Here is a 21,457-nt window from a genome sequence, read left to right as displayed (position 1 = left end):
TTTTTCAGTCTTATGGACTTTATTATCAATCCATAGCAACGAATGAACAATTTTAATCATCCTCTGACTGAAATGGGGTATCTACAAATGCATTAATGAATCGGTATTTTTACACAATTTAAAAATCACAAACACAATCACACGTAATGTGTAAAAAACAAAAGAGGTGTGCTGTTCAACAATTTTACGTTTTACCAACTGTCCATCTGATGGTGTCAAGGGATGATTTCTCTCTACTGCAGTTTTATTACAGAGTTCTACACTCACTGATTTATATGTCAGAAAACTGTGATTTATGATCCCATGTTTTACTGGGTGTCTCTTATGAAAAATCTGGTGAGAAGAAACAGCAGTCACAAGATGCACAAGAGAAAAACAACAACATATGTAAGTGGTCCAGCTCAGGCAAAGATGGTCTCCTCTCTCCTCTTCTTGGTGAGGATAGTGCCGGGCTTGTGCTGGGCTTCTGGGTGATTGGCCAGCTCGGGAGGGCAGGTGGACACGGGGCTTTCCAAGATGGCTTGTTTCAGGTCGTAGAACACAGTAGAGTCTTCTTTGGTCAGGAAGGTCATCGCCATACCACTCTTTCCAGCACGACCCGTTCGGCCAATACGATGGATATAGTCTGAGAAAGGCCAAGTTAAAGATTAATCAAAATGGAAACGAGAGAAACGACAGTTCTAAAGGGGAAAAGGTTTAATGGATAAAGTGACAGAAATTATGTTGGACTCACCCTCAATGTTCTTGGCCATGTCGTAGTTGAGGACCATGGAGACGTCGTGGATGTCGATACCTCTGCCTGCCACATCTGTGGCCACCAGGATGTCCTTAGCTCCGGCCTTCAGGTTGGACAGGGCGAACTCTCTCTGTTCCTGACCTTTACCACCATGAAGTGTACAAGCATTGTACTGCAGAACAGAGGAAAAGAAAGGTCGAGAGTTACTGACTGCAAGTTATTTCTATAAAGACTTACAGACAGTAATAAACACCGTGTACTCACTCCCATCTTCTCCAGAGACTTAGCCAGCACATCACAACCCTTCTTTTGGTTAACGAAGATGATGATGGGCGGCTCGAAGCCACTTCCCAAAACTTCCAGCAGCTTCTTCCTGTTTAGCACACAAGAACATTTGGAACAAAAGGTTTAGTACATTTCTGATGACAACTTCCACTTGAATACGAGGGGTTACAGTTAACGTGTGCGCGCTCTGACCTCTTTTCACCCTCGGACATGAGGATGACCTTCTGCTCCACTCTCTCGTGAGGTTTGCCTGCAGAGCCGATGTACACCACCGCAGGCCGTCGGAGGTAACTTCTGGCCAAACGCTCCACTGCAGGAGGCATAGTGGCCGTAAACATGACCGTCTGAAAAACACGAGAGAGGACGTGCAATAAAAAGAAATTAAAGGTGGGGAAAAAAGGAAATCAAGAAAGCTATAGAAATTGTGACTTCATTTCATAATCCATGACTCAGTATCTGTTACCTGTCTGTATTTGTGTTTGCCCTCCAAAAAGTTCTGCATCATTTTTTCGGGGTCCTCGGCATCATCTGTGTCAGGCTTCTGGTTAGTCACAGGAATGTACTCTAGAATCTTCTGGACGTCGGGTTCAAAACCCATGTCAATCATTCTGTCGGCTTCATCCAGTACCACATACGTGCACCTGCTCAGGACGAGGTATCGGTTTTCCAACACGTCGATCAAACGACCAGGTGTGGCTATGACGATCTGAGAATGAGGAAGCAAAACACATCAGATCTACAACTACAATGAGGTTATCTATTACGAATATAGACATTGATCAGTGTTATTTCAGTATCACTAAATATAACTATGAATCATTTGAATTAATAACAATTGGTTATTGGAAGGTCTTTTTCTCTCACCTCACAACCCATCCTGAGTTTGAACCCTTGATCCTCTCTGGATATTCCACCGATCACGGCTACTGTCCGGATCCCCAGTGGTTTGCCGAATTTAATGGTCTCCTCCTCGATCTGCTGTGCCAGCTCACGAGTCGGGGCCAGAATTACGGCATATGGTCCCTGATCAGAGTCCTCAATCCTACCGTGAAACACACAGAGTTTCCAACATTTTATCCGATTCCTCAGAACATGTGTCGGCATATAAAAGTGTGACAGAGAAAAGTGAGCTCACCTGTCAATCTTAGGCAGAGTAGTGATCCAGACCAACAAGGGAATGAGGAAGGCGGCAGTTTTACCGCTACCAGTCTCAGCCACACCAATGATGTCACGGTTCTGTAGACCAATAGGAATGGCCTGCCTCTGGATAGGTGTAGGATCCTGATGAAGAATGAACATTTAAAGAAAACATTTTTAATATATACAAAACACACTTACACGGATGGATGGATGCCAAATGTAACGAGCATTTTTAAACATTTGCATAACAATAAGAATTTGGAAACACAGCAAACAGAAACACACTGACCTTATAGCCACACTTTTCGATGACCTCCAGAATGTGTGGAGGCAGTAAATACTCCTTCCAGTTGCGGATGGGGTTGGGGATCTTCCCTCCTTTGGTGGTGATGCTGTAGTCCTCTCTGAAAATTCTCCAGTCTCTGTCCGTCATCTCATCCAGCTTCTTCTGAGACCAGTGTCGGTCATCCCAGCGCTGCTTGGCCTCCTTCTTTCGCACCTTCTTCAGCCTCACTCTGTGAAATACATAAATGAATAGCATATCCATTAAAACTGTGAGCATTTGATTGTGATAATTTCCATTTTCCACAACAGAAGCATTAGCCCTCCCTTGTGTCAGTTACAACCCTGTCATTGGGTGTTTTTTAATAAAATAACAGCAATTTTGTGAAATATTATTACAATTGAACATAACTGTTGTCTATTTTAATATATTTTCAAATGTAATTTACTCCTGTGATGTAAAAGCTGAATTTTAAGCATCATTACGCCAGTCTTCAGTGTCACATGATCCTTCAGATATCATTCTAATATGAAGTAGTGTATGAATCTTACTCCTCTTGCTCCTTCTCTTCAAGGGTTCGTCTCTTCTCCATCAGGTCTCCGTAGAATCGAGACTGGTCCCTCTTCTGCTGCTTGAGGTCGATGCCGGCGATGAAGCCTCGGCCGTACAGCTGAACTTGATGCTTTTCTTTATAGCTAATCACATAAACGGTCAAACCTGTGTTATTGTGCTCCTCTCTCACATATACTACAGAAATATGTAAAATGGGTGACCTATGTAGAATGGTCATGACCAAATGCAATGCAGTAAAATATATAAAATAATCTGGACTTATGTGAAAAGTTATTATGTGCAATTATTTGAAGTGTCTCATGGCATGCTCACATTGGATTGTAGTCGGTTGATGTGTCTTCAGACGCATCCCACTCAAAGACAAACTTCCTGTCATTCAGATGACGTGTACGCCGCCGTTTCTTCATCCCGCCAAGATAACGCTCCTAAAGAGAAAATAAGTACTGGTTCAACATTCATCAAAAAGAGACATTACCACCTAATGCACTTCAATGCACAGCAGGGACGGAGGAAAATACTTGGAAAGATGATATTCTGATAGCATAAACTTCTCTAAACATTTGCAAATTAATTTCATAGATTTTTCTGAGGCCAACATTTGCTTTACTTATTCCCAAAGGCATATTTAGTAAGAGTTTACTTAAAGGTTGTATCAGCGATTTCAGGCCCAAACATAAATGATCACATTCATCTAATCTTTCCTAGCGATCCGCTAGCTGCCCGCCCCATAAGCATGGCGTCAAAAAACCGACAGGGGGAGGGTGTTGTGAGGTTTTCGCGTGCAGCCGTCATAGGCAGCCGTGCACGAGCGCAAAACCTCACAATACCCACCCCTGTCGGTGATTGGTTGGAACACTATTTATTTTGGTTTTGAGTGGTGGTGAAACAAACTGTTTTTGTGTGCAGATCTCAGAGCCTAGGCTGCCCACAGAGACGCGTTTTTTTGACGGCATGCTTATGGGACGGGCAGCTAGCGGATCGTTAGGAAAGATTAGATGAATGTGATCATTTATGTTTGGGCCTGAAATCGCTGATACAACCTTTAATCTTAACTCTTTTTCTAATGGACACATTCTGCTAATTGCCAGTCAAGGTGACTCTGTATCTGTTTATGTAATTGCCACAGTAAAAATTGTCTAATCTAGTATTTCCACATTTTTACCCAAAATACACAAATATATTATATTTTAACTAGTATGTATAAATTAGGGCTGTCAATCTTATCAAATTAATTACACGATATGGCTCATTACACATCAAATGTGGCTGAGTGATTACCCCCAAAAGATCATTTAAAATCATTATTGTGTTAGATGAAAAAAAAAAAAAACCCATCAAATAGACATTGCAAAAAGTAGCTTTAGAAAAAAAGAAATATTTGATTTGATTCAACATTGAATTTATTACATAAACTTTTGTGACAGAATTTTCATTTTTGGGCGAACTACACATTTAATGGGATTTTTATTAAGAAAAAAAAAGAAAAGAAATTATACTCTAAATAAAAAACTAAACCTACCAGTAGGTAGTGCTAAATGTCTAAACGAGTGAGTCATTCATTCATTCGATGTCTTCAAATGGCTGATTCATTCAGGACTGAAGTATATGGCTTTCTTTATGAATGGGCCATTGAATCATTGGTTCACCCAATTGATTCGCTCAAAACTTTTGCTCAGAAACAACAGTTCTGCTCTGGCTTTGTAGGTAATACTTTGTTTGGCAAAATTAAGCAAAAGCAGAAAATTATTGTGTCTAAAATATAACCCAATATTAAGTTATTTATTTATTGAACTGTTGTATAAAATCAATATCACATTTGCACTTGTACAATTCGGGACAAAAACAGCACTCATGTGATATTGCTTAACTATATCATGATATAAATATGAGACAAAAACTCAAACGGGCATTTTTGCCCTGATATCTTGAACTTTAGGGTCTTTCTAACTGCATTCAATAGACTCTGTAATCTTATGCTCTTCTTCATGTTCCTCACCAATCAACTGTATGAACTGTAAGATGAAATAAGTAGGTCTGGGGTGGGTGTGTTAAATGCATTAATTTTAACACGTTATTTTTTCCCCATTCCTAATTAATTAGTTAAATCGTCAGCCCTAGTTTTGATCTAATTAGCTTTTAAGATTACTCTCAACCAAGAAAATGATCTAAAAGACTGGTTTGTTTTTCTCCAGCTGAATGCGTGAGGACAGTGTAGAGCTCGTCACCTTAATGGCCTGCAGCTCTTTTCCTTTGTCTTTTTCTTCTCTAATCTTCTGCCGTCCATCATCCTCATCATTCCCATTGTTCTCCCTTTCCATCCGCTCCCTTCTTTCCCGCCGTTCACGCTCCTGAGGATCCTCTGCAAGTTAGATTAAGCAAGATGATGAAAATAAATGACAAAGTCAACATTCAGGAGCGCATTAGCATATAGATGGCCTTTAAAGCTAATAGACAGACTAAAAGCTACAAAACTCCAATATTAAAAGTATAAGCATGTTTCAACAGATGCTATTATTCTTTCTAGCCTCTCACCTAGCATCTTTCTGCCAATGTCCTGAAATACTCTTCTTTTCTTCCTCTCATCCTCCACCTGTCTGCGGCGTTCCTCTGTCTGCTGCTCTCTCCGTTTGATGGCTTCGGCTTCTCGCTCCGCTTTGGACAAGAACTTGGGCTGTAACAGGAGGATGTGTTTAGGAAAAACAAAACAAAAAAAATGAGTTCACTAATTTGCATAAATATCTAAAATCTCTTCACCTTAGCCTCTGCCTCTTCTTCAGCTTTCTTCTTTGCAAGCAGCTCTTCAAGAGAGAGGGGCTGCACCTGAAACCAGGCAGATTGCAGAAGTCAGAAAAGTACACAATATGCAACTTTCAAACTTGAAATGTCTTCTAATAGGGCACCTTCTTTTTCTTCTTCTCATCTTCCTCATCTTCCTCTTTTTTCACATCCCTCCTTATTTTCAAATCCTTGGATTTCGGAGAAGTGCTCCTGAGAGGAAAAAAAGCAAACACTTTATAACCAAGTAGTGAAATATTTACATTATTTATTTTAATATTTAAAATATCTAAACATTGTATGCATATCCATACAGGGGTTGGACACCCAACCATAATGTGAACACCCATTATTATAGGGGTTGATGATAATTTGTGTAGGCTACAATGAAAAAACAAACAAATATTGCTATTGTTTTATTCATCTTTTTGTTGTTTATATTCTCTAGTTTGTTTTACAGTGCAGTATAAGTGGTTTTCAGCAGTGTTTAGTACAAGCCATGTGTGAAATGAGCGACTTTTCAGACGTCCAAAAAAGGTTTAATAAGAGCATCTGTAACTTTAAACTTTAAGAGCAAGAGCAATAACTATCCAGAGAACAATTACGATAACTATATTAGGGTCCACACCAGCGAACGATAACGCTTGTTAACTCAACGCTGCAGGCGTCTGCCACTTTAAATGCTCAAGCTCTTTAAAGCAGAATGGATTCTGATTGGCTGTCAATGTTTTTATCATTTATCAGCTGGAAAAAAATTGTTCTGAAAGTGATTCCAACTATATTGTGTCTTTGTGCCGTTACTGTTATAGTTGTGATGTGGACTCTGCTATTTAAATTTAAAATGACTTTTAGAACTCTCTCATTATAGTTATCGTAATTCTTATTTCCCAATTAATTCATTCCCAATTGTTATTATTATGACATTGTAAACAAAGCAAGGCAAGACTTCATCAGTGAAGAAGAACAGAGGGCAAAAACCTGGTGAATAATAGGCCTTCACGGTAATTCGATGCTGGGGTGGGTGATATGGCAAAAATATCATATCACGATTTTTTATCACAATTATTTTTAAGTTGGTTTTACTATTTTGCAAGTGACTGAGCATTACATTACTGGTGTCAAACTAATGTCCCTATTTTAAAAACAAAGCTTTAGGTAACAAAATATAAAATAAAAAAGAATGGCAGACATTTAGGCCAAAGTGGCGAAGATAAAAATCTGTCATTTTCTTTGTTATTAAGAACAAAGATACACATTACACAACTTAATATAGAACTGAAATAAACAGTGCTTTATTTTTTTCAGATACAGTAGGTGTATTTAACAGTAGCATTGAAGAACGTAATTAAATGAACAAATATGAAATTAAAACACTACATAGACTTCACTGTATAAATTATACATTGATTCTTATTAAAGCTACTGTTAAAGTGATTTCCTCTTTGTGTTTTGTTTTATTAACATTAAAAGGATAGTTCCCCCAAAATGAAAATTGTCATAATTTACTCTCTCAAGTTGGTTTAAACCCGAATAAGTTTCTTTCTTCCGTTGAAAAAAGTTATTTTGAAGAATGTGGGCTAACCAAACAGTTGCTGGTCCCCAGTGTATTGTTTTTTCTCCTATGGAAGTCAATGGGGACCAGCAACTGTTTGGTTAGCCACATTCTTCAAAATATCTTCTTTTGTATCCAGCACAAGAAAGAAATACAGGTTTGGAACAACATTAGAGTGAGTAAATAATGACAGAATTGACATTTTTTGGTGAACTATCCCTTTAAGGACAAGCAGCAGCATGTTTACTATTAGGCTACTGTCACTTTAAGACTGGCACGTGACGCATCTAATATACACGAATATAACAAACGCACCAGATTTTCTCTCAAATGTTTGCTTTTACTTTAGACATAACAAACTCTGTTTATGTAAACCTTGTGTGTATTTGACAGTATTAGCGCAATGAGACTCTAAAGATAACTTCGTCCAGTAACCAGGTGCTGTTTGACAGGCTGTTTTTTGACAGGATATTTCTTCAAAAGCAGATCGGGGTATCGCACACCTCTAATTGATGCTTACAACCGTCTGCCAGAAGCTAATTATTTTAGTCGATAAAGTTTTAAATATGGACATTTTTCTGAAAATAATGCATCGTTTCGCCTCAGAAGTCCTTTATTAACCCCTCGGAGCCATTTGGGACACTTTCATGATGGATATGATGCAATTGTATGGACTTCAAAAAATAGTGCCCATTCACTCCCATTATAAAGCTTGGAAGAGCCAGGACATTTTTCAATATAACTCTGATTGTATTCGTCTGAAAGAAGAATGTCATATAGACCTAGGATGAGAGTGAGTAAATCATGGGCTAATTTTCATTTTTGGGTGAACTATCCCTTTAAGATCTCCATATCTCTGGGATTGAACCATATAGGGCCTTTAAAATGAAGATACCAAAATAAATGTTTGTTATGAACCAGGGCCCGTATTCATAAAGATTCTAAGAATCCTCTCAGAAAACTCTTAATTTAGCTTAAAAACTTTTATGTAGGAGTCTTAGCTTAAGAGCGATTCGGGACCGATCTGAGAGCAACTCTGAGTAAGGAAAATACAAAAACTTTTATCTTAGTGAGGAGGCGGGGTTGACCCCGTTGCTATGTATGACACAATCTTTTGAAGACTGTGATTGGTTGGTTGTCCAAGAAGAAAAAAAAAAAGTGATTTTAAGTATAGGGTCTATTCTAAGCCTCCACTTTGAACTTACATGCGTAATTTTTCCTATTTGATCGTTCTCTCACACACACACACACACACACATTATATATGTGTATATAAATCCTTTTTTTATTTACCATGCTGTTGATTTCCTATAAGGTATTTGATTGCTTAGAATGATAAAAATTGTTCCACTCTTTCCAGTTACACTGATTGCTGGCATGTCTATTTAAGCGGTGGTTTGAATGTTGGTTTTAATGTATCAAACATGGAATTTTCCCAGTTGCCAAATATCGTAATGTAGTGATTACTTTCATTTCAGGCGCTATGGCATTTCTGCGCTGTGTCGGAGATATTAGCGTGTCTCTAAAAAGATCAGTCACAAACATGGTCCCTGCACGATCTAATCTATAGCGTCTTATTAACTCACTGTCATCCATTGTCTGCAACACATTTCTTCTCCCTCTTCATCTTTCTACCATTTTCTCCTCTGCTAAAGAAACTCTTAAGCCTCTTAAAAGTCCTCGTCCGTGCTCCTAACAATTTTGACCTTAAGACCTCTTTTAAGGGTTAAGATGCTTTCTGAATTACTTTTTTCTTTACTAGGAGTTTTTCTTTAATTTTAAGAGTAAACGCCCACATTTCTAAGAATATTCTTAGAATTTTGTCACTAGGAGCTACTCTTTGCATTAAGATTCTTTATGAATACGGGCCCAGAATCTTAAAGGATATTAAGATCTCTTTATAATTACTCTTTATTAATACTTTTAGAGTTACAGGCATGAAAACTTAAGAACAGCTTTTTCCCTTTTTTTTTTTTAACTGTCACTGTTAACAATGCAACAAAGATTGCTAAAGTAAACCGATTTTACTAATAGACCTACCAATCTCTGTGCAAAAATAAAATAATGATGATGCCATCTTTCTAAAGTCATTTTTACCACTCTGTAATTTGGCTCCAAATCTCAGGTGAAAATTGTCATTTTGACATTAAAAATGACATTAAAATCCGCAGAATTTGCAACAACACTATTCAGTACATAACAAAAAGTTACAATGCAAGCATCTTGACATCCTTACGGTTTGCCCTGAAAAGGTTTGTGAGGCAAGCATGATTCAAACCTTGATTTCTTGGACCGGTCTTTGTCCCGTCTGTCCCTGTCTCTTTCTCTGTCTTTGCGGTTCCTGTCTCTGTCCTTCTCTCTGTCTCTTTCTTTGTCTTTTAGACGACGATCTCTAAAAACAGAGAAGAAGAGTTGGTGTTAGATTACAAATGCATTATCGTTCACATGAGAAGAACAGCATATAGTCCCACACACCGGTCTGCAGATTTGGATCTGCTGCGGGAGCGCTTGCGTTCACGGGACCGGTGCCGTTTGCGTTCCCTGCCGGGAGATCCCTTACGATCCCGTTCCCTGGAGCGAGAACGACTGCGCTTACGGGACTCCCGCTCCTTCCCTATGCTCTCCAGGTCCTTCTTCTCAGAAGAGTCACCAGCCATCTGGAGAGAAGAGGAAAGCCAGGCCTTGTGATGAGCAGTGACGCATGTTTAAAAGACAAGTTTGATCGACGTCTACAGCGAAACTGATTGTAAATACAAGACTAAATGGCATATATCGCGCTTACATTTTGCATTATTTAGTGAATTTTAGACACATTGTAGTCATATTGCAATGTGCAGTCATTACAACGCATCTAAAATATGTAAGTATATAATTACACGTGCAATATATCTTGCGAAGACCAAACGCACAGGAGTTTTAATAGTATCGTCTAACTCTACACTGAAGGCGCAGCGTTGAGCACAGCAATGGCCTGCAACCTCCAATAAACAAAATCTCTAGAAATCAGAGAAAAGACTATAACGGGTAAAACCAAGTTATTAACAACATGTTCAACTGTGCTGTTATTGAAAATAGAAAACATTGTATTCAATTACTTACTTTAAGGACCAAAATCAAGGCGCTTGCGAAGCCTGTGCGTTTCACTAAGCCGCCATTATTGGCGTCAACAGATGACGTACTTCCTGTGATGGATTATGGGAGATGTAGTCAAAAAGTACTTTCAAAAGCTTTGCTATAATAATAATAATAATGTAAAGGAGGATCCTGCTTTTGCATTATTTATTCATTTTGTTTAACCAGGCACAATTTTTCTTTTTTTTTACATTTTAAATTATGTAAGAAAGTAGTTTATGATGTAGGCTAACATGTTCACAATTATGGCAGTGACAACTGATTTTAAAGTTGGCATGAAACAGAAGACAAGTTACCAGGCCCGGTGTGGTAATGAATCGGGTCCTCCTCGAAATCGGGGGTCTCCAATTAGCCTCCTTTTAATAGGCACTCTCTTTAGCGCCTGTTTACAATTCCTACAAAATCATGTTATGATAAATTAATACGAATTTCACTTCACAATCATCTTTAATGTAAATACGTGTTACATTAAGTGTTAAATGTCCAAATATGTCAGTTGTAAAAAATAATGTAATGTTGTTCATTTTACACCTGGGCTCTGCTTGCTTGTTTAATTTCTTAATTCTTAGTTCTTAATAACAACAAAAAAAAGTTTTATTTTTGGCAAATGTTTAGGCCCTTTCACACCAAAAGTGAAATGAATAAGCCTCAGGCTGAAGAAAATGCATATTATCGCCTGTATTGTAGAGGGCGCAGCTCAAACAAACAAAAAAAGGATAGTTCAACACTCTTATTTCTAAATCTAATCTAAAGTACTTTTTTGCTTATTAGTATGGTTGAATTAGATAATTGAAGGTCAGCAGCAAAGACATTGGTTAATAATCTGAGATTAAATACATAAAGTATATTTAATTTAATATAGTTACAATTATATTAGAGAATTATAATTATATAATTCTAATATAGGCCTAGTTATAAAGGTTTTGCGGTTTCGTTTTGAGCAATACTGAATGTTTTCGTGCAAGTGAGATAAGGAAATGCATGTTCACATTTATTTTAAAACTACAATAACCATCATGTTTACACATCGCACACAACACCTCCTCACTTTATTTCTCTCAACATGGGGACGGGAGGGCTGTCAGTCAATACATGTGGAAAAGTAACTAGCGTTACTTATTTGAAAAAGTAACTTAGATATTTTGTTGTAAATTGAAAAAGTAATGCGTTACTTTACTTGAATAGGTAGCCTAATCTGATTAGGCTACGTAACTTAATTAATACTTGTAATGAGTTAACCCCAACACTGGACATAAGCTACATTAAATAATAATAATAATAACTAGATGCGAAAGTTCGTCGAGACAAACTTTAAGTTGGCTTGATAAAGTCGGACCAGAAAGTTTGAAGAAGTTTGAAGTTTAAATTAGTTTGAAGTTTAAATTAGTTTGAAGTAGTTTGAAGTTTAAAGTAGTTTGAAGTTTAAAGTAGTTTGAAGTTTAAAGTATTTAAAAGTAGTTTAAAGTATTTTGAGTGGTTGGTTAGTTGTCACAGATGGTTACTATGGAGTTTTTATAGAGTTCTTAGCATGATCTTGGCATTATTTAACACAAAGAAAGAAAGAAAGAAAGAAAGAAAGAAAGAAAGAAAGAAAGAAAGAAAGAAAGAAAAAGAGTAGTTAGAAAGAAAGAAAGAAAGAAAGAAAGAAAGAAAGAAAGAAAGAAAGAAAGAAAGAAAGAAAGAAAGAAAGAAAGAAAAAGATTAGTTAGAAAGAATGAAGGAAAGATTAGTTAGTTAGAAAGAAAGAAAGATAGGTTAGAAAGATAAAAAGGTTAGAAAGAAAGATTAGTTAGAAAGAAAGAAAGAAAGAAAGAAAGAAAGAAAGAAAGAAAGAAAAAGAGTAGTTAGAAAGAAAGAAAGAGAGAAAGATTAGTTAGAAAGAATGAAGGAAAGATTAGTTAGTTAGAAAGAAAGTTAGAAAGAAAGAAAGAAAGAAAGAAAGAGAAAGAAAGAAAAAGAGTAGTTAGAAAGAAAGAAAGAAAGAAAGAAAGAAAGAAAAAGAAAGAAAGAAAGAGAAAGATTAGTTAGAAAGAATGAAGGAAAGATTAGTAAGAAAGAAAGAAAGATAGGTTAGAAAGATAAAAAGGTTAGAAAGAAAGAAAGAAAGAAAGAAAGAAAGAAAGAAAGAAAGAAAGAAAGAAAGAGAAAGAAAAAGAGTAGTAAGAAAGAAAGAAAGATCAGTTAGAAAAGAATGAAGGAAAGATTAGTTAGAAAGAAAGAAAGAAAGATAGGTTAGAAAGATAAAAAGGTTAGAAAGAAAGATTAGTTAGAAAGAAAGAAAGAAAGAAAGAAAGAGAGTAGTTAGAAAGAAAGAAAGAAAGAAAGATAGATTAGTTAGAAAGAATGAAGGAAATATTAGTTAGTTAGAAAGAAAGAAAAAGAAAGAAAGAAAGATGGATTAGTTAGAGAGAAAGATAGATTAATTAGAGAGAAAGAAAGATGAATAAGTTAGAAAGAAAGATAGATAGATTAGAAAGAAAGAAAGAAAGAAAGAAAGATGGATTAGTTAGAAAGAAAGATAGATTAATTAGAAAGAAAGATGGATAAGTTAGAAAGAAAGATGGATTAGTTAAAAAGAGATAGATAGTTTAAAGTTTAAAGTAGTTTGAAGTAGATAGATGGATGAGTTTATTTGTTTAAATGAGTCTCAATGGCTCATATAGTATATAGAACGGCAGTTTGGTTTAGTCTTCAAGGTGTTTAGATTTAAATTTTTGTCGGTTTGAATTTTTTTAGAACTCCCCAATGTAAGTCAATGGGAGTTTTTGAATGAGTTTTTTCGAGTTTTGATCGTCATTTTTAGGAAAACCGTAAGTCCGATCAGTCTGAAAATAGATAGCACACTTAGTCAGAAAAGTTTGAGTGTCTGAGCCGAGTTTGGAGTATGTAGAGTTAAAGCTCTAGGAGGAGTTACATATAGAAATTTTTTGTCTCAGAAGAATAATAAGTTTAAGTACAATATCAGTAAGTTGGCTTTCTCAAGCCAACTTAATAATAATAATAGTGTGCGGATAAATCATTTATAATGAACGCCGCTATATTTAATAAAAATTGTCAATTTAAATTTCATGGTGATTTTAAAATGTGTAACCCATAACTTGCTGGGTTGCCGGTTGGGTTGTTTTTAACTCATCAACAAAATGGGAAATGAAATTTAGAGAAAATCACCATGAAAGGCGTCTGTTGTAGGCTATATTTTGCTATTCAGGGCTCGGCCACAGGGCAGATCATGTAAACAACTGCTTGCTTATTCTGGAAGTGTGTGTGCTATAGTAAACGGCGCTCTGTGATAGGGAATAATAGGCTGTATCTGTATGGCCAGCGGAGAGGGGGCTGGAGCTCACTTGGACTGCCCGTTATGGAAGACGAGCAGCGGGATGATGAGGGGAGACGGTGGACATGAAGGGGTTCGGCTCGGGATGCGCAGTGAGGAGGAAAGACTCCAGACTTTCACTAACTGGCCCAGAGATGCGCCCGTGAGCCCCGCTGAGCTGGCCCGGGCTGGCTTTCACTATCTGGGATACGGGGACACGGTGCAGTGCTTCTGCTGTGATGGGGTCCTGAGGCACTGGGTTCATGGAGACACTCCGTGGGGGGAGCACGCGAAGCACTTCCCCACGTGCGGCTTGATGATGGGCAGGGATGTGGGCAATGTTCCGCTGGGCTCGTCCGACTCTGTGGATGGGCAGCTGTTGAGTCAACTTCAGCGGCTGACCGTGGACGAGCAGGTGCAGTACGACCAGGCGGTCTACCCGGAGATGGAGTCCGAGGACACCAGGTTGTCCAGTTACCACAACTGGCCCACAGGAGCATCTGTGCGGCCCGACGCGCTGGCGCGAGCTGGCTTCTTCTTCACAGGTCCGTCTCAGACTAAATTTGGGACTTTGAGAAATTAAACTGACATGAAATTTCACAGGAAAATTATGAGTGCATGTATGTGGTTTCGATTCGGACCTTAACTTAGTCGCTTGCTTCTGTTTCCTGCACTTTCAGTCACGCGCACGGCAGTCATGCGCGCTGTGAATGAAGGGAATGAACTAGAGAGGCCGCGAGCGCAGTGCAGTGAAGCGCGTGCCGCTCATTATTCTGAAAGCAATAGTGTTTCTGCCTATTCCTTATACAAATCATATGCATTCAAAATTGCAACATAATTGTTTGCTCTCATTAAAGAACAATAGGCTACGATTAATTGTGTTAAAGTTCACCCAACAATTGAAACTCTGTGATCGTTTACTCATCCTCAGGTTGTTAAAAACCTGTATGATTAGGCTATCATCATGTTGAACACAAAAATAAGATATTTTGAGGAATGTTGGTAACCAGACAGCTGAAGGCAGCAAAAAAGTAGGGGGTAAATACTATGGGGTCCATCAACTGTCTGGTTACCCATATTCTTCAAAATATCTTCTTTTGTGTTCAACATGATACTCATACAGGTTTGGAACAACCTGAGGGTGAGTAAATGATGACAGAGTTTCAATTTTTGGGTGAACTTTCCCTTTAAAATAAAGTCAAGTGTATTAAAATAAAACCTATATGTTCATTTATGTGGTCATATGTTTATATTACATTCTATTCAAAATTCTCAACTTTTTTGACCACTTTAAATGTATCACTGATAAAGAACATTTAGTTGGAACTCAAAACTGAATAGAAATGGCAAAGATGATTTTATGCAGTTTTATTTTACTCTCTTATATACAGTATAGTGTTTTTTAGAAGATGGTAATAAGTGATCGTCGTTTTCTTAGGTCATGGTGACAATGTGAAGTGTTTCTTCTGTGATGGTGGTCTGAGGAACTGGGAACCGGGTGATGACCCTTGGGAGGAACACGCCAAATGGTTTCCACGGTGAGTTCTACTTAAAACAGGAAGTTTGTATCCCACATTAAAATAAGTACTAAAGAGTCATATTACAAACACGAATGGATGATGTTTTATTGATTTTAGTGCATGAATGCTCATTATTAATTTGGTCTATCATGTGCTTCCAAAGATGTGAATATTTGCTTCAATCCAGAGGACGGGAATATGTGAGCAATATCCAGCAGTCTTACTTCAGCATGAATGAGAGAGTGGTAAGTAATAATGATGCATCTAACCATCAGTTTATGGTCAATTTGACAGCTGTGATTGCCATGGACTTTAAATGTTTTATTTTGTTTTAAAGGGTGGATCTCTATCATCAACTGCAGGAAACATTACATCAGGTGAGTCACGCCATCAATTCTTTTAAAGGTGTAAGAGTGCAGGGGTTTTCAAATGTTTAGGACCCTCAAATATGATGATCCTGCTATGTATAATGGCAGTCACTGTGTTCAAAAGCAAAATAGATATTAGACATACAATTAAAATTATTTTCAATATAATTGTTTTTTTATAAATAAAAAAGCAGGCGAAAATGAACACTGAAAATTAAAATGAGGGCTGTATATGCACACCCTAGGGGTCCATTAACATGACACAGTTTTCAACTAAAAACGGAAAAAAATGTATGTGTTTTGGCCGTTCATTTACACGACAACAGCGTTTTTGGGGCCTGAAAACACCAATTTTTCAATGTGTTGACTTAATTTCCACTGAAACAGGAAGACAGGGTGGGGCATATCGAACAGCTCCTCCCCTTTTTTTAAATAGCCAATAGCGTTTAGTTTATATCACAGCTCGGCCAGAGCCGTGGAGCTCAGTAAAGCTGCAGTTTCCTCCTAATCTCTAACTGTTTCTCCTCCTTATTTCCTCCATATCACTTTAAAATAGCATTCTGTGCAGAATTTAAATGGGTCCGATACGTTTTCTGATCTGCGCCGACTCGCACGTATGTTCCGCTCTGTGCTCTCGTGTCTCTGGACCGGAGCAGCAGCGCTTCACGTGACATTAACATGAAACCAGACTACATTCATCCCAATGGAAAGCATATTTACACTGTCTGAATCGTTCCCTATCCCTAGTGAACTCTGTGTCATTCACCATGTAGAAAATGGTAAATGTGTGAACAAGTGACTGATTTCAGCGGCTATTTATAATGTAGGGGGCGGAGCTTCAGATTCTAGAGAGCATTTGATTGGACAGAAAATCTGATGAGAAGCTGAAGTGCAGAGTGATGTCATCAAAATCATTGACCCATATCGACGGAAGTGAGAGACTCTTAAGTTTTGAATGCTTATATCTTATAAATGCGAATTTGTCATTGTTTTGGAGCACATAGCTAATAGATAGGCTAACAGTAAGGCTAACATATTCATACAGTATATTAAAATCCCCAAAACTTTAAATTTAGACTTTAAATCTTCTAAAGAGCCTATAGCTCCCCCTGCGGCCGCTTGGGTGTCCACAGGCCCCAGTTTGAAAACCCCAGATTTTAAGTATTGTCTGCAATTCTAATGTCCCGTCAAATGTCCCACTGCTGTGCGTCGTGCTTGTGTTCTATGGATAAACAGACTCTTATGTGTGTTTATTACACGGCTTTCTGGAATATTTGATTCTGATTGGTCATTCACAGCATTCAGCAGTCAGTTATTTCTGAATAAAAACCATTGTCCATGACACAGTATAACAAACTGCTTGTCCTGGAAATCCATGTTTCCAACATAGCAGTTCATATGTTCTGTCTCTCCGCAGGGAAACAAAATCTATATTTCCTGTATTTATTTTTGGAGCAAAGAGCCGTGTAATAAGCAGGATAATATCAGATTGCGTTTTATGCTGCTATGCATTTGATGTTATTCCTCAGGAGTTGTTGTTATTGTTCCAGCTCTCACAATTTTCTTTTCACCCAGACAAATGATCTTCTCTTCGTCTCTGTCCTCACCAACTAACAATGATCAGTGTAACCCTAACTCTTTTTAAACTCTTTTGTGATTTTTGAAGCTTTAAATCACTGTAAGCTGCTGGCAAACAAACATACCTGAACTGATTCTTTGCATAAATCACAGAATAAATGACCTGCGGCAATATTTTGCTCTCATTCTTAGAAGGAAGGGTTCTATATAAGGAGAAAAGACTGCATAATACTTTCATGTTTAATGGGTTATTTCAAAAATTTTGTGATAAAGTATGTTTACAAACTGTTTAATTCATAAAATTGTTTTAACCCAAAGGAATAAATGAAAACTAAATGAAAACATAAAATGATTCAATCTACGCCTGACAGAACCCTTCAAGGTTTTGTATAGAACCAAGAGTGTGAATAATATCTTGAACACCCAAGCTCTGCTTATACTTCTACTTGCGAGGACCAAGAAAATACCCTTTTTTGAACATTTTATCGCATTAAGCAAACGACTACACCCTTAAAGACCCGTTTGGCATGTCTGTGTTCCTGCTGGCAGAGGTGTTGGGTGGGCAGAGCTCAGTGGCGGCAGCCATGTTGTCTCCTGTGGTGCAGGCGGTGCTGCAGATGGGCTTCCAGCGCTCTCTAGTGGAGAGTCTGGTACAGTCACGCTTCTTACTGACCGGCTCACACTACACCTCAGTGTCTGACCTGGTGACCGACGTCCTGCAGGCCGAGGAGGAGGAGAGGCAGACCGGGGAGCCCAGACCAGGTGTTTGCAAACTCACCCCTCATTCAAAACAGAACAAATCTATATTTCAGAACCTAAAAGAAGTTAACATTATGTTTTCATTATTTAAAGGCATTATTCATCTGAAAATGAAAATTCAGTCATTATGTACTGTTGACCCTGGTGTTGTTTTAATGCCACATGCCCCTTTTTTGGACAACAAAAGGAGGAATAAAAAAATGAAATTCAGCTTGCAGATGTTCATATAATGGCAGTGAACCTCACAGGGAACGTTCTCAGAGCGTTCTGGCAAGGTTCTCTCCAGTAACGTTAATAGAGATTGAGCATTTATGAATCCTTCATGAAACACTTTTTTTTTTCTAACATTTTTTAAACGTTACTAACTTCTTGTTTCTGACCATTCCGAGAACATTCAAAAGTAACATTCACATAATGTTTTCTCTAAAATTTGCATAACCAAGGGAAAAAATTTGCCGTTATGAACATTCAGAAAACACTAAGGCTGTCAAATCGATTAATGTTTTGAATAATGTTTTGCTAACGTTCCCATTAAGTTACGAATGGAATTTAGTGCTGTCGAATCAATTAACATAAAAGTTAGTGTTTATATAATGTATGTGTGTGTACATATATATATACATACACATATACATATATTATATAAACACAAATTTTTATGTTAATTGATCTGACAGCACTAAATTCCATTCGTAACTTAATGGGAACGTTAGCAAAACATTTTTGTTAGCTGGGTGCGCAAAGCTATCATCAAAATACTCAATGCGATTTGTCATTTTTTTCAAGTGTTCTGTGCACAAAATTAGCCTTTTAGGTTGCACTGTGCTACTTTTAATGTTTTTTCTATGTAAATAAGTGCTAGATGGACATATTTGATTAATGCATTGCTCCGCGCCTTTTTTCTTGCATGAACTGTGGCCATAAACAATGTCAAGATAAGATGCTTTTAAATAATGGCTTCTTTTCCATTCCGCCCGCACCTTGTGTTTGTATACGTAAGGTTTGAAGTGACTTGAGAGTTAGTAAGTAATGACAGAATTAAACATTTTATTGCGTGAACTAGTACTTTAAAGGAACACGCCGACTTTTTGGGACTTTAGCTTATTCACCGTATCCCCCAGAGTTAGATAAGTCCATACATACCCTTTTATATCTGTGCGTGCCGTAACTCTGTCTGACGCATCCACCGCTAGCCTAGCTTAGCACAAAGACTGGAGGTAAACGGCTCCAGCTAGCATACTGCTCCCAATAAGTGACAAAATAACGCCAACACTTTCCTATTTACATGTTGTGATTTGTATTGTCACAGCGCATACAAATAACAAGGTCACATGAGACACAGCCATCTTTCTAACCGTATACATACTGGGAACTATATTCTCAGAAGGCGAAGCACTGCTACTTCTGCGGAGTGATTGTTGCCGTTATTTTGTCACTTATTGGGAGCAGTATGCTAGCTGGAGCCATTTACCTCCAGTGTTTGTGCTAAGCTAGGCTAGCGGTGGATGCGTCAGACAGAGTTACGGCACGCACAGAGATAAAAGGGTATGTATGGACTTATCTAACTCGGGGATAAGGTGAATAAGCTAAAGTCCCAAAAAGTAGGCGTGTTCCTTTAATGTAACCTTCAAGGTAGGTTTCTTCAAGAGTCTTGGAGACGTTGCCTTCTGGATTTAGTCTCAGTTTTTCTGTTTCTTCATGCAATCACAGACAGACAGATGATGGTGAGATCAGCTCATACCGGCTGTTGCCAGACAAAAATCTCACTGGATTATTAATGGCAAAAGCAATGTTTGGAAATGTAAACTGACATTTTCTACTGACACACTACAGTTAAAGATATAAATAACTGTCTTAAAACCATTTTTTTGGTGAAAATACTAACGTCCCTAAGACTTTTGCACATTTCTGTATATTGATGTGTTGTTGATTAAAAAAGAAATGTGATAAAATGATGTGTGCCGTTCGCTCCTCTAACGTGTGGATGGTTTGTTCCCTCAGAGACTGTGGAGAGTCCGAGAACGTCAAGAAGGCCGGTCTCAGTCAGGGAGAAAGGTCCATATTAACATGCTCTCATTGCACTTGTGTGTGTGTGTGTGTGTGTCTTCTTCTTCTCTTTATCTAGCCTCTGGGATGGAACAGATCGCACAATCAATCATCTTAATTGACCCAGGTTGAGTTGAAATGTCAGTTGTATTTGTGTTTTTCAGTGCGATCCGATCTGAGTCCAGAGGAACAGCTGAGACAGCTTCAGGAAGAGAGGACCTGTAAGGTGTGCATGGACAAAATCGTCTCCATGGTCTTCATCCCCTGTGGTCATCTGGTCGTCTGCACCGACTGCGCAGCCAGTCTGCGCCACTGCCCCATATGCAGAGCGGTCATTCGTGGAAGTGTGCGTGCGTTCATGTCCTGAAGCAGCAAACACATACACAACAACACACTCTGTTCCACCACTGTGTCATTAGCAAAAACCGTACTGCAGAGTTTTTTTAAAGAATATGTAATGCTGAAAAATACTATATGAATGGTGTAATCAGCTTCCAAATCAGCATAAGTGTTCTTTAAAAAGACATATTGCTTCATATTTGGCTATACATTAAAGCGACAGGGCTCCAAAAGTATGCAATATTTCAGAATGTCTTAGTATTTAGTTTTTTTCCCCCCTTGATTGAATTACAACATCACTTCATCTGTTAGAACATCTGACCATCTGCACAAAAATGTACTTATTTGATTTGTGATCTAAAAAAAAAAAAAAAGTACACTTGATGATTTCATGTAATGGAAATCCTAAAACCTGATAATTTTCAGGTTTAAATTGGATTTTAAATCTTTTGGATCCCACTGTACATCAAGTTCTGGACAACAGGTTGATTTTGTGTCATGACAAAGTAAACAGCTTTTTGAGAATCTTTTTTTTATTTTTTTCTTAAAAACATATAAAATGGAATTTATAAGAGATCATATTGTATAGTAATCTTATTTTATTATCAGTATATTAACAGATTGCACTTATATTTTCATGAATAAAAAATGATTTGCATTGCACTTTGTCTAAGCTCTGCTTCTGTTATATATTACTCACTAGGGTGACCCTAGCAGTAGTTGTGAAGTACCAGTGGTTTAGATCTCAGCTCACTTTAGTGATGAAACAAAACTGATCTCCTCGAAACTCGTAACACCACACGCCGCCTGCTGGTCAAACTTCTGTAAATGCAACAAAACTTTTTTTTTTTTACAAACCACTTTCTTGTAAGTGTAAGTTATTAAATACAATCTACAAACCATCAAATAGTATCTGTGTAATATATATTTGTACCGCGTTCCAAACCACTGAAAACAACCAATGAAGGCTTCATGAAGCAGTACGTGTTACTGTTTCAAAAGCATTTCTGGCGTTATTTACTGCTGTAAATCGATCTAACTGGTCGAGATTTCCGTGC

General features: G+C 37.8%; 2 protein-coding genes across 3 annotated transcripts; one reads left to right on the top strand and one right to left on the bottom strand.

The window, feature by feature from the left end:
- ddx23 (DEAD (Asp-Glu-Ala-Asp) box polypeptide 23) lies at positions 1 to 10,801 on the bottom strand. The gene is made up of 18 exons (XM_084427614.1): positions 10,773 to 10,801; positions 10,444 to 10,526; positions 9,820 to 10,001; positions 9,623 to 9,736; positions 5,918 to 6,005; positions 5,772 to 5,837; positions 5,550 to 5,688; positions 5,243 to 5,376; positions 3,330 to 3,442; positions 2,996 to 3,139; positions 2,451 to 2,676; positions 2,157 to 2,302; positions 1,886 to 2,063; positions 1,485 to 1,727; positions 1,214 to 1,365; positions 1,001 to 1,109; positions 734 to 908; positions 1 to 625 (listed from the first exon to the last, which is right to left on the bottom strand). Exons 3-18 carry the CDS (start codon positions 9,999 to 10,001, stop codon positions 402 to 404), a joined length of 2,433 nt encoding a protein of 810 aa, XP_084283740.1. The 5' UTR covers positions 10,444 to 10,526; positions 10,773 to 10,801; the 3' UTR covers positions 1 to 401.
- A 2,891-nt stretch (positions 10,802 to 13,692) lies between these two features.
- Positions 13,693 to 21,061, top strand: birc7 (baculoviral IAP repeat containing 7). Of its 2 annotated transcripts, XM_084427611.1 has the most exons (7): positions 13,694 to 14,334; positions 15,228 to 15,327; positions 15,473 to 15,554; positions 15,647 to 15,686; positions 17,805 to 18,017; positions 20,016 to 20,069; positions 20,225 to 21,061. In XM_084427611.1, exons 1-7 carry the CDS (start codon positions 13,791 to 13,793, stop codon positions 20,425 to 20,427), a joined length of 1,236 nt encoding a protein of 411 aa, XP_084283737.1. In that variant the 5' UTR covers positions 13,694 to 13,790; the 3' UTR covers positions 20,428 to 21,061. The 2 variants fall into 2 exon arrangements, with proteins under 2 accessions (XP_084283738.1, XP_084283737.1); XM_084427612.1 differs by lacking the exon at positions 20,016 to 20,069 and having other exon boundaries at positions 13,693 to 14,334; positions 20,225 to 20,567.
- Positions 21,062 to 21,457: the final 396 nt, after the last annotated feature.

This window comes from Rutilus rutilus (assembly GCF_951802725.1).
Source record: "Rutilus rutilus genome assembly, chromosome: 13".
NCBI classification, from domain to species: Eukaryota; Metazoa; Chordata; class Actinopteri; order Cypriniformes; family Leuciscidae; genus Rutilus; species Rutilus rutilus.
This window is presented reverse-complemented; position numbering and strand designations above follow the sequence as displayed.